This window comes from Pan troglodytes, chromosome 5 (genome assembly GCF_028858775.2).
Source record: "Pan troglodytes isolate AG18354 chromosome 5, NHGRI_mPanTro3-v2.0_pri, whole genome shotgun sequence".
NCBI classification, from domain to species: domain Eukaryota; kingdom Metazoa; phylum Chordata; class Mammalia; order Primates; family Hominidae; genus Pan; species Pan troglodytes.
In genome coordinates, this window is record NC_072403.2 from 130,921,769 (window position 1) to 130,935,392 (window position 13,624).

At 38.6% G+C, this 13,624-nt stretch overlaps 1 protein-coding gene across 12 annotated transcripts in view; it reads right to left on the reverse strand.

The window, feature by feature from the left end:
- The window catches only part of FAM184A (family with sequence similarity 184 member A), a 188,547-nt gene that overhangs the window by 64,692 nt on the left and 110,231 nt on the right, over positions 1-13,624 (reverse strand). For all 12 annotated transcript variants that reach the window (XR_010158166.1, XR_010158165.1, XM_063813399.1 and 9 more), the window contains 2 exons: positions 1,867-2,721; positions 866-1,001 (listed from right to left, as the gene is read on the reverse strand). Coding sequence is in view for 10 of the 12 variants with exons in the window: in XM_054686222.2 (XP_054542197.1) it covers positions 866-1,001; positions 1,867-2,721 (991 nt within the window). In the remaining 2 variants the exon portion in view is untranslated. The remainder of the gene's footprint in view (positions 1-865; positions 1,002-1,866; positions 2,722-13,624) is intronic.

The window sequence follows — 13,624 nt, forward strand, 5'->3', positions numbered from 1 at the left end:
TACAGCCTTGCTCTGTTGCTCAGGCTGAAGTGCACTGGCGCAATCTCGGCTCACTGCAACCTCTGCCACCAGGTTCAAGTAATTCTCATGCCTCAGCCTCCTTAGTAGCTGGAATTACAAGTGTGCACCACCATGCCCAGCTAATTTTTGTTATTTTTAGTAGAGATGTGGTTTCACCTCGTTGGTCAGGCTGGTCTCAAACCTCTGGCCACAAATGATCTGCCCACTTTGGCCTCCCAAAGTGCTGAGATTATAGGTGTAAGCCACCATGCCCAGCCCATTTTTCTTTTAGTGACTACTTTATTGGTATTTTACCTGCTATTGGTATTTTTCCTCACAAAGGAAAACTCTCAAGTTTTCTATAAAAATATATTCCTAAAAATAAAAAATATTTGTGTATCTTATAAGTAATTAGTAACATATTGAGTCCTTTAACATATTTACAGTCTAAATAGTTTTAAAATGTTAGAAGAAAAAATAAATGCTACCTTAAATTAACATTTAAGTGTTGGGGCCGAGCGTGGTGGCTCATGCCTGTAATCCCAGCACTTTGGGAGGCTGAGGCGGGGAGACTGCCTGAGCTCAGGAGTTCGAGACCAGCCTGGGCAACACGGTGAAACTCCATCTCTACTAAAAATACAAAAAAATTAGCCAAGCATGGTGGCGGGCACCTGTAGTCCCAGCTACTCAGGAAGCTGAGGCAGGAGAATTGCTTGAACCCAGGAGGCAGAGGTTGCAATGAGCCGAGATTGAGCCACTGCACTCCCGTCTGGGCGACAGAGCAAGCCTCTGTCTCCAAAAAAAATAAATAAATAAAGTGTTGATTTTAGCTAAGCATTACATCAAAAACTGTGGTCACACATACTAGCTTTGAGGACAAGATCTGAAGCTTGCTGTTGTAAACGTTCTCTGGCAGCTGCTAGCTCACTTTCCACTTCTTTGTGCTTGCTTAATAGGGCCATTTCTCCCTCCTTGGCATCATCAAGCTGTTTTTGAAGAACCTAAGAAAGATTAAATAGCCATTGTTAAAATGCAGGAATAATACTAAGCTAAATAATTCATTTAAATTATAAGGGTCAGCTTTCTCTTATTCAGAAGTCATACTAAACTATATACCAATTTTTAAATCTGTAAGTATTAGTGATTTATAACTTGATGTTTTCATAAACATGACCCAATCAGGAAAGGCTATTCCACACTTTCTAATCCATTCTAATGTTGCACAGATATTAAAAACATGGCTATGAAATTTTCTAAGCCAACAAAACAAAACTTGTGGACTTCTGGCATTTTTTTCCCCCAGACTTGTGCAATACCCCTATTAAATTCAGGTTTAGAAAGCAAGCAATTTCTTGATCAAATTCTAAATATCAGCTAGCAGGCAAACCATTATTAGTGAAAGGAAAAGAAAAAAATGTATTTAAACTTTAAGCCCAATATTAAAATCCTTTTGTAAATAATTAGCAATATTGTCCCCCCCCAGAAACAGCGTATTACCTCGCTAAGCTCACTCACCCAGGCTGGTTTCTAACACCTGGCCTGAAGCGATCCTCCTGCCTGGGCCCCCCAAAGTGCTGGGATTACAGGTGTGTACCACTGTGCCTAGCCAATAATTAGACAAGGTTTTAAGCTTGTCTTTTTGGGCCCCTAATATCTGAAAGTCTGAAATAACAACTACAGGGTAATACAAATTATCCTGTCATTGATTTTTCTCACAAAGGAAAAGCAGGAAAAGTTAAAAAAAAAAAAAGTCTAAGTGGTGTGAAGCCACTGATTCTAAGTGGGCCAGACTGCTCTCCAGCCTACAAAACAAATATTTTTAAAAGAAAAAAAATCCATGTGTTGAATATAATATTCTTTACTTACCTGAACATTGTTCTCTGCTGTGGCAAGTGCCGTCTGAAGCTTTTGGCATTTGTCAAGAAGACTTCCAGCTTCATCCTGTACCATCTGTAACTCTGTCTTTAATTTTCCTATAGTTTTTCGTAAAATTGCTTCTTGTCCCTGAAATTCTTTTCTAAGATCAGCTTCCTTTTCTTTGCTGGCCTGTAGGCTTTCTGCTGTAAAAAGCTGTGACCTTTTCAAAGTATCAAGCTCACGTTCATAAAAGGACTGAGCTTTATTCAACTTGCCTTCATAATCCTCAATTAGTTTCTTCCGTTCAAGTCTTAGCTCCTCAAGCATTTTGTTTAGGGACTCCACCTCCATTCTGTGTAGTTCCTCTGCCTTTTCCTGGCCTTTATTTACTGAGGCACTGTGATCCTGCTGTGACTTCAATAGCTCTTGTATCTCCCGTCTGTGAGCAGCTTGCAAGTCTTCCAATGCCAATCGTTTGTCTTTTTCAAACTGTACTTGAAGTTGTCCAAAGCTCCGTAATTTTTCTTCAAATTTCCTTCTAATCTCTTCGACTTCTCTAGACATGGTCACTATGCGTTGGACATGCTGGGCTTCTGCACAAAGTTGCATGTCCTCAACTCTGTGCTTATAAGCTTCAAATTCTGTCAAAGCCTGCTGCTTCATTTTTATGTGATCTTCTAATGATGATTCTAAAACTTGAATCTTTCTTCTAAGGTCTAGCTCCTCTGTTACTTTGCTTTTATACTGCAATATTTTTTCTCTTGTTTCAGCAAGAATTTGTTGAATTTCTTCTTCATGAGCATCTTTGAGGGCTTGAATTGCAGATTCATGCTCATCATTTTTAGTGTTTAAAGCATATATTACCTGCATGGTTTTGAATAAGAAGGGAGAAGGATTGTGAATCCATATTATTTTCTAACTTGAAGTCAGTTCTTTCATTTGGATTGATATTTTTCTATGCACATAATATTGGCTACGGCTAATGTTAAATATGGAAGCTTGATGCAATTGTTTTTGTACTCATAGATTGATTTGCTTAGCAAATTTCTATCTTAGCACAGTCTTAAGATTTGTATTTGAAGACTTTTTAGTTATAATTTTAAAACATTCAAATTTAAGACTATTTTTTACTACAAATGAAACAGCAAAGAGGAAATGGACAAAGGAGGCAATTGGCCTAAGAGAAAGGAGTTCTCATATGTCCCAATCTAGCTTACCGGGGACTGTGAAGGGGTGTTCAGGAGAAAAAGTCTCATAGTAAGACTCTGCCCTATATTGGTGTCCTAGAGATACGAGAGGCTTCACATGAAGAGAAGCCCTAGGCCCTAAGTCTTCCCAAAAGCCTTTTATCTTTGTAATGGCCTGTTTAAATATTTCAAATTTTAAACTTTCCTTTCCCAATTCCCCTATAGTTTGCTTCTAAAGCTGATCCTCTTCTCTCTTCAAGTTTCTAGTGATCTCTTTATAAAATCCAATTTGTACTTTTTCTCTTCATATTTCAAATGCTGTAGTTTTACTCTTTGGCTAATTTTCTCTCTGCCTCCAAGCAACCCAATTCCTTAAGCCAGAGTTTTGAGTACAGGTCTTTATTTTCATTTTAGTTCCTAGGTTTTAATGATTTCACTGAGATGTCCCAACCTTAATTTCAAATGACAACAAATTCCCTGCATGGTAACACTCTCCTTCCTTCCCTCTGTTCCTCGGATGCCCTCCATCATGCCACTGTGGTCAGACGGTGAAATTTTCATGACTGTTATTTAAGGCTTTGAGATGAGCCCACTTTCTTTCCCCTGAAGCGAAAAGAAGTAAACACTATACAATCAAAAAATCCAGCAGCTAAAAATCAGTGTCTGGAGATTTGCTCATTTTAATGTGATATTACTCTGGCTTTAGAAATGAATTCCAGCATCAGATACCAGAAACTGCAGTTATGATGGAAAACTGCTGCCATTTTTTGTAGAGAAATTATTCATGCAGCCTGAGGTAACTGTGGCAGACTGGCTGGCTCTCCAAATACCACAGTAACTCCAGATCCCACTCGCTAAAGATAGGCTGTCACTGTCTGGGACAGCAGTTGTGCTTGCAGAAGAAACAAGAAGGCTGCCTCAACACAGGGGCATCACTTTCTCCACATAGGGCTTTGTCTTCCAGATCCAGTGGCCCTGTCCATATACTCGCTTAGTCTGCCATCATACCAAAGGTAAAAAGATTGAGAGATGGCAGGAACCCATCTGTCTTGCCATGCTATCCCTTTTTGCAAAGTCTACAGGAAAAAATGTGAACAGAAGTACGTATTCACATTCTGTTTTTAAAAAACCCTAATTTCAAATTCCAAATTATGTTCCCAATAAGGTAACACAGATCCCAAGCAGGACTCCTTCATTTACACATTTACTCATAAAGGTAGCTTATAAGGCAAGAAAGCTGACTGACTTCCTATTCCCATCCCCTTGGGTCATATCCGCCCACCAAGTCAAATGGCCATAAAAGACTGAAAGGATCTGTGATATAACAAGTGTACCAAAAATATAATTCTAAGCCCCCAACCGATTGAATGGACCTTCCTCTTAGCCAAGTGGACCCCAAAGAAACCTGAAAAAATAGTTTAGGCCATGACTGAAAGGGAGGGGTCAGACATGCCTCATTATGGATTGGACATGCTGGGCTTTTCTGCACTCTACACTTCGGGATTTAGACACAACTGACCGACGTTAACATTAAAACAGAGATCATAAGACTGACAAAACAGACTCTTCATAGCAATAAAATACCAAATTCCAAACAACATCATGTGATACTATAGCAAGAGTCAGGTTGGAGTTTGGTATTTTATTGCAAGCCCTGAAGAAAATCAAAGTATTTTACCCTAAAATTTTTTTGTTTGACATTCCATATTCTGAAATGGCCCTGTAAAGCTGCCTCCTGTAAAGTAAATTTGCATTCTGTAGAGAATCTCCTTCCCATACTCGGTCTTCTCCAGAGAGCATGACACCTTTTAAGGTCTGATAAGAGATATTTACCATCTATTCTCTCTGAAGCCTGCTACCTGGAGGCCTCATCTACATGACAAGAACCTTGGCGTCCACAACCCCCTTATCTAACTAAACTCAAGCATGTCTTTATGCTGAATTCAACTCTTTAGACAGGGCTTACCTCTTTCAACCAATTGCCAATCAGGAAATCTCTGAATCCACCTATGACCTAAAACCTCCCTCACGCCCACCTAGAGATGTCCCACTTTCCAGGCTGAACATTACACATACTGATTTATGTCTTTGCCTGTAACTTCTGTCTCCCTACAATGTATAAACCAAGTTGTAACCAAACCACCTTGCGCATATGTTCTCAAGATTCCCTGAGGCTGTGTCACAGACCATGGTCTTTAAGTTTGGCAAAATAAACCTCTAAATTGACTGAGACCTGTCTCACATACTTTTTGGTTTACATAAGAAATATATATTTGGTCTCTGCCCCCAGTTCCTGACATAGAGCTCCTAAGACTTTTGTAATTTCCTGTGCGATAGGATCATTGGACACAGTGAAATATAGCAGGGACCCCACCTCTCCTTTTAGGGACCTGCAAACCCCCAAACATGGAAATAAAGGAAAACCCCAAAGTTCCTTTAAGAAACATTCCAGGCATCTAGCTAGCCCCGGAGGTAATTCAGTAACTTGTTAAACGAAAAGGTAGCAGTATCCTAAGAACAACAGCCAAGGAAGTTAAAGCTCCAGAGATGTTTGCTTTTCCTACAGAAACTAAAGATAACATCCTAACATACATCCTTGAGTTGTCTTTTAGAGGCTTGAAACCCCACTGAATGGATCTGCTGGCATACAGACTCCAGATAAGGGGGAAATGAAGACTAAATTTTAGCTATTACCCTTTGTTTTATTAGTAAGTTTCTTCCTGAGGAACTTAGAGAAAGTCATTCCCTCTAGCAAGTCAGCATTTTTCTACTGAACTTAAATGTTTTAAACAAAGCTTCCCTTCCTTAATCAACTGCAAATCCGAAGAGTTCTGAATCTACCTACCACCTGTGAGTGCCCCCCACTTCAAATGTCCTGCCCTTTTAAGCTTAAGCCAATGTGAAACCTCCTTGTATTGATTTATGATTTTGCCTGTAGCTTCTGCTTTCTTGAAATTTACCCCTGCCTTTAAAAATCCTTGCCTGCAAGCCTAAAAATCCTTGCCTGCAAGCCATCAGGGAGGCCGGATTTGAGCATTTAGCTGGCTGGTCCCCTCCTGCTTAGCACTCTGCAATAGGCAACTTTCTGTCACTGCAAAAACCTTGATGTGTGTTTTCACTGTGCCAGTTGAGCAGACTCCAGTTCAGTTCTTTAACAGCAGAGCTCCTAAATCCCTTGGAATCTCTTGTGTGATAGGAGCATCTTTTGTTCTAATGACATGACTCCTAGTGGGCTCTTGGGAAGGCCTCAGGATTGGGGCTGGCTGCCAGAGGAACCCATCATGTGACTATACAGTTGGAACTTCCAGCCCCATACAGGGACCTCTAGGGAGGATACAAGGTCTGAGAGTTGAGCTGATCACCAACAACCAATGATTTAATCAACCATGCCTACACAGTGGAGCCTTCATAAAAACACAAAAGTCAAGTTTCCAGATTTCTGAACACGTGGAGGTGCTGGGAGGGTGGCATGCCTGGAAAATGCAAAGAAACTCCACATTCCTTCCCACAGACCCTGCCCTATGCATCTCTTCCCTCTAACTAACTTCTTCTGTACCCTATAAATGGGGGTAAACATGTTTTTCTGAGTTCTGAGAGCCATTCTAGCAAATTAATCCAACCCAAGGGAGGGTTGTGTGAACCCTCTACTTATTTTTTTGCCAGAAGAACTTGCAGTTGGCATCTGAATGAGGGCAGTCTTGTGGGATTGAGCCTTTAACCTGTGGAATCTGACGCTATCTTCAGGCAGATAGTGTCAGAAATGAACTGAATTATAGTATACTCATTTGGTGTCCACTAGAGAACTGGTTGTTGGGAGAGAAAATCCACACACATTTTGGTGACCAGAGGTGAGGTGTTATGTGTTCTATCCAGTGTAAGGGTAGGAAAAACTGTTTTTTCCTATCTCAAATAGGGACACTAAGGAAAAACAAGCCAACCAGCCAGAGAGAAGCCCATTTGCTAGAGTGCCTAGAGCAAAGCTTGTATAGGCCACAGGCTTCAGGCCTTTCCAAGGCTGGTCAGTCCTAGCCACAAGGAAGGAAAAGAGAATTCAACGAGGTAAAATCCAAAGAGAGAACTAAGTCACATCATTAGCATTCTGTGCATTCTGTTCCAGGAAATGATCTGGGAAAGAACCAGTCCCTGGTGGAATTCATATTTTGGAGATGAAATGAGGGAAGGAGGAAATATGTGAGTTTCCCCTTGTCAACAATTTATTGAAATAATCTTCTCTTTTTTCTAATATTAAATTTCCCTCGAAGCTTTGATGAATCAGTTCCAGTCCTGCCTCCTTTAATGAGTCTTCCATGACCACCCAAATCCATAAGAGTCTATCTTTTTCTTTATATCTAGAACCTCCATTGCCTTACCTCACTCACTCCTGATTGTCAGTAAATATGTAATTAAATTTGGAGGAGTCTTGATAAGGTTGGAAAGATGTATGAGGATATTAGAGAGCCTAAAAAGAAGCTGAAGATATAAAAGCACTGTAGCAATCAAAAAGGTGAAATTTAAAAAGAAAAATGTACAAATTAAAGCATTAAGTTAGAATAGGATTTAAGTAAACAAAACATGGCAAATAATTTAAAAAATATTATAGTGAGGAGCTTTTATTTCACTTGACATTCTAATGCAGGAGTTAGCAAACTACAACCTGTAGGCCAAATATGGCTGCTGCTTGTCTTTGTATTAATAAATAAAATATTATTGGAGCACAGTTATGTCCACTTGTTTATGTATTGCCTATAGCTGCTTTCCCACTATGACAGCAAAGTTGAGTAGTTGTGGAAAACACCTTATTACAAACTCCTGTTCTAATCTATACATAGAAAAGCCATCTTATCAGCCAAAACTGGCAGCCACAAATAAAAAATAATAAAAGATCTAAATTTGCAATAGCTTGGTTTACTCCCTATTAAATAGTACAGGGTTCTTTCCACTACCACTCATACACTGAGAAAACCAATTAAGAGATTCTGGAAGCATATTTTATAAAAGAATATATATTCATGCTGACCATATATTGGTATTTCCCAAGGAAAGCCATGTTAAATAAGTTTCTAAAAACTTAAAAAGAAATAACAAAATGAAGCCAAACATAATAACAAATTAATACTGCTTTCATTAGTGATCACTTGAAATACACCACTACTAACTTATTTTTAAGTAAGGATGCTACATATGAATTTTCAAGTTGAGCTTAACTGGATATAGTATCCTCTAATTGTTCATTTTTCTATGTAATTATAAAGGTAACTATTTATTAGTGTCTTTCTCTGAACACTATTTTTCAGATCAAGGTAATATAAAAATTCCCTATGTTCTTTGAACATACAGAAGATATAACAAAGGTTTGACACTAGATAAAATCACTTAATTTCTTCAAGCTTTGAGTTTCTCAAATATTAAATAAAGATCGTATTATCTACCTTAGTAGCACCATTGATATAAGATCAACTGATCACTGAAATTTCAAAAATTGATGTTATGTAACTATTTAAAAATATATATGTAAGGCACTAAAACATGGTAAGACTTCCTTATTAGTTGTATTATTTATTTATGGAGAGGGTGAGACTAATTTTAAAAGGAACTTTAGTAAATGATCATAATCACCCATAAAATTGGCTATTTTTTTACAAATAGAAAAAAAAACTCTCTTAAAGTCTCTTTTCATAAAGTACTTTAAAAGACATTAAGAGACATTTGCACTTTTTATGGAACTATGAACATTCATGGAATGGAATAGTATAGGAATCATTTCAGCAATTTCATAGTTCATTTTATGAACTATGTAACATTTCATAGTTCCGTTTTATGCCAATGATGCATAATTTAACTACGTATTTAATGATGAATAAGCAATAGTAATTTTTACTTTTCCTATAAATCTTTTACTTTTAACTATGTATTTCATGATGAATAAGCAATAGTAATTTTTACTTTTCCTATGATAAATCTTTTTTTTCCTATGATAAATCAGATAATCTTTCCCCCAGGTAAAATGAGAACAATTCTAGATCCTAGGTTTAACATGATACTTAGGTAAAATAAGAAGTTTCTGAAATAGTCCTCATTTATACCTGCTCTGGACCAAATTGCCTTCCTCAAAAATTCTTATGTTGAAGCCCTAACCCCCAATATGATGGTATTTGGAGACGGGACCTTTGGGAGGTAATTAGGTTGAGATGAGACCAACAAAGTGGAGCCCTCATTCTGGGACTGGTGCTATTACATGAAGAGACACCAGAGAGACTGCCTCTGCTCTCTCTCTGCAGTGTGACGACACATCAAGAAGGTGACCACCTGCAAGCCAGGAACAGAGCGCTCACTGTGGAACTGAATTGGCTGCTACCTTGATCTTGGACTTCCCAGCTCCCAGACTGTAAGAAATAAATTTTTATTGTTTAAGCCACTCAGTCTAGGTTATTACATTATGGCAGCTCAAGCTGAATAATATCTTGGCAATATGTAAATACGTTCCCATTAAAATCTAACTCATTAGTCATAAGATAAATTCACTGAAAGAGTAATAAAGCACATTTGTAATAACATACATTCACTAAAGTGATATATATTAGCTTAGTAATGTAAAATATTTTAACTGGACCTTAATTGTTGCATATTACACCAACAGGCTTAACACTGCTAAGGTAAGGGAATCACTGAATAAATGATGGTATATTCATACAGTGTAATACCATGAAACCATCAAAAGCACATTTCATTTGGAAGAGTATTTCACAATATAAGAAAAAATGATATAAGGCAAGTATACAACGTTACATACAATAAGATCCCATTTTACAGGAGGAAAAAGTGAGTACAGATATATAGATATAGATATGTAAAGAAATAAACCAGGCCTGGCACGATGGCTCACTCCTGTAATACCAGCACTTCAGGAGGCCTAGGTGGGCGGATTACCTGAGATCAGGAGTTCAAGACCAGCCTGGCCAACATGGCAAAACCCTATCTTTACTAAAAATACAAAAATTAGCTGGGCATGGTGGTACGTGCCTATAATCCCAGACACTTGGGAGGCTGAGGCAGAAGAATTGCTTGAACCTGAGAGGCGGAGGTTGCAGTGAGCCAAGATCGTGCTACTGCACTCCAACCTGGGCAACAAAGTAACTCTGTCTCAAAACAAAAAAAAAAGAAAAGAAATAAACCAAATTTTTACTGATGAGATTTCAGTATTTCTACACATTCTATAATGAATGTATGTTCCTATTATAATCAGAAAATATTAAACCTTTTTAATACGTTAACAGTGACTGCCAGTCTCAGTCTCATTTTTTTACTATTAAATTCTGGATACTGCTTCTCTATCCCTTCCAGACCAGGGAGGGGGTGGGGGAGGGGGAGAGGGAGAGGGAAGAGGAAGAGGGAGAGGGAGAGGGAGAGGGAGAGGGAGAGGGAGAGGGAAGAGAAGGAGAAGGAGAAGGAAGAGGAGGAAGAGGAGGAGAAGAGCAGGAGAAGGGGGGGAGAGGGAGGGGGAGGAGGAGGAGGAAGGGAGGAAAAGAGGAAAGGAGGGAGCAGGGAGGTGGAAAGGGAAGGGAAGAAAAAGGGTGGGAAAAGACTCTCCCTCAGAATACATAACCACTACATGAGGCAAAAGGTAGCTTACCAAGTTAATAAAAGAGTAATCTCGGATTCAGTAATTGTTTAAAAAAAGATCTGGTACATTTTAAACAAAGAGAATGTTTGTATTATTAAATCTTCAATTCTTCTAGTTGAGCTAATCACCAAAAGGTTACTTGAGCCATAAGACATCAGAGTTAAAGAATATTGAAAACTCTCAAACTTCTCAAAAACAGTGGGTTACTTCCTTCTGCCAGAGGCTATTCTATCGGTTCCAGAGCAGGAACATACACTAAACCTCTGTACCTCAATTTATATTCAATGGTACTCCCAGACCAGCCTTATAAATATAATTTTTTTTGCAAATTATCCAATTTATTAAAAAAATTATTAAATATTCCTGATGAGCCCTAAGTAGCTTACTAAGGGAATCTTATGTTTCTATAAAATGGGTCACTGTTTGGAGCCGGGGTATTAGCACCACATCTCAATATGTCATCCTTACTGTATAAGGGCATGTTAATAAAATGTTTTTAAAACTGGCTTGCTTCGGAGGTGATGAAATTGCACAAATCCTTCCATATTTTCTTACCTATTTTACTGGTGATCAATAACAGCACACATTTATGCTACCTAAATTATCTGGATGACAGGATCAATCATTGCAACATAAGAAAAGGCCAGGTGCGGTGGCTCACGCCTGTAATTCCAGCACTTTGGGAGGCCAAGGTGGTCAAATCATGAGGTCAGGAGTTCAAGACCAGCCTGGTCAACATGGTGAAACCCCGTCTCTACTAAAAATACAAAAAATTAGCTGGGCGTAGTGGCAGATGCCTGTATTCCCAGCTACTCAGGAGGCTGAGGCAGGAGAATCACTTGTACCCAGGAGGTGGAGGTTGCAGTGAGCCAAGATTATGCCACTGCACTCCAGCCCGGACGACAGAGTGAGACTCAGTCTCAAAAAAAAAAAAAAAAAGAAAGAAAGAAAGAAAGAAACTAAAGAAGTTACAGAATTAGGCCACTGCGGTGGCTCACACCTGTAATCCCAGGACTTTGGGAGGCCCAGATGGGTGGATCACCTGAGGCTAGGAGTTCAAGTCCAGCCTGGCCAACATGGCAAAACCCCATCTCTACTAAAAGTACAAAAATTAGTCAGACATGGTGGCACGCGTCTGTAATCCCAGCTACCCAGGAGGCTGAGGCAGGAGAATTGCTTGTCCTGGGAGGCAGAGGCTGCAGTGAGCCAAGATCATGCCACTGCACTCCAGCCTGAGAGACAGAGTGAGACTCTGTCTCAAAAAAAAAAAAATATATATATATATATATAGAGAGAGAGAGAGAGAGAGAGAGAGAGAGTTAAATCCAAGAAATAGTCCCAAGTACCTCAGGCTAATAAAATGAGGTAGATGAAAGAAAAAATATTAAAATGAGGAGATCATAAACGAACATACATTCTAAAGAAAAAAGCAAGAACCAAAACTCATAGAGTATCGCTTAGTGCAAAGTGAATGTTAGAAAGAAAAATCCCAAACTCTTTCACCACCAAGCATTTGTATACACATATGCATGAATTTTCTTTTTTCTGAATCATTTGAAAATAAGTTGCAGCTATCAGAACCCATCACTAAATATCTTAGTACATTGTTTCATAAGATCAAAGACAGTAGCATTATTATTCCCAGGAAATTTAACTTAATAGAATATTATCTAACACAGAGCCTATATTTAAATTCACCAAATTATGCCAATAGTGAAATCTACAGTAGCTTTTCTTTGTCAATGAAGATCCAGTCAAGGATCCCACATTGTATTGAGTCATCATATTCTTTGTCTGTTTTAATATATAGTTTTTTTAAAAAAAAAAAAAAAACCTTTGCTTTTTGTTTTTTTATTTCATCATATTAACATTTTTTAGAGAGCCTAGGCTAGATATTTTCTAGAATGCATATATTTTTATAGTCTTTATTTTATAGGTTTTTAATGTCAAGTTTCTCTTTGTGGAAATCTTACATTGTGGCTTCTCAATCCATCCTACCTACCACTGCTTACAGTATCTAATACATTATCAGGGCACATTTCATCAGTGTGCTTTTCCTATACTACCTTTCCCCCAACCCTATGCTAAACTAGTGTTCTTCTTTTGTAATGTCTGACTCAGTATTAAGAGATAAGAAAAAATATTAGAAAATGAATTTTGTTTACAAAAGGTTTAGTCCCTAAGACAAACCAACGTACTCCTGTGTGGCAAGCCCTTTAGGAGGGCTCGCCTGAGTAATAACAGCTGTCTCTGTGGACCACATGTCCTTTCTTTTCCTGAGTGGAGTTTGTGAGCCAAAGGTCAGAATTAGACTGTTCACAACTACGGAAGGATGTTTTTTAAAAGGCTGTGAGAGTGGAAGAAAAAGCAACTGGCCGGTTAGACATTTAAAGAGGATTTTAACAAAACCTTTTAACCCACTGTAAACCAAAAATAAAATTCCAAGTTCCCCAAAGAACTGAATGGACTCCTCCTCTTGGCCAAGAGCATTCCAAAGTTAACCTGATAAACTAGTTCAGGCTATGATAGGAAGAGGGGGTCACATATACCTCATTATACCCTCCTCCCACTGGAATTCAGGGACAGCTGACAAGAATTAACATTAAAACAATGATTTTAAGACTGATGAACCAGACTTTTTGTAGCAATAAGACACCAAATTCCAGCCAGGTTTACAGGACGCACAGCAAGCCCTGAAAGAAACTGAAGTATTTCACTCCAAAATATATTTATTTGACATATTTTGAAATGGCCCTGCAAAACTGTCTCTTGTGGGGAAAATCTACATTGTGTGGAGAATCCCCCTCCCTTTCCAGGTGTTCTCCCTGATCCGGGAGAGAATTAACTAAGAGTCTGGCATCTTTTTAGGTCTGATAAGAGCTCTGAAGCCTGCCACCTGGAGGCTTCATCTGCATGATAAAACCTTCATCTCCACAACCTTATCTTAACCCAGACACTC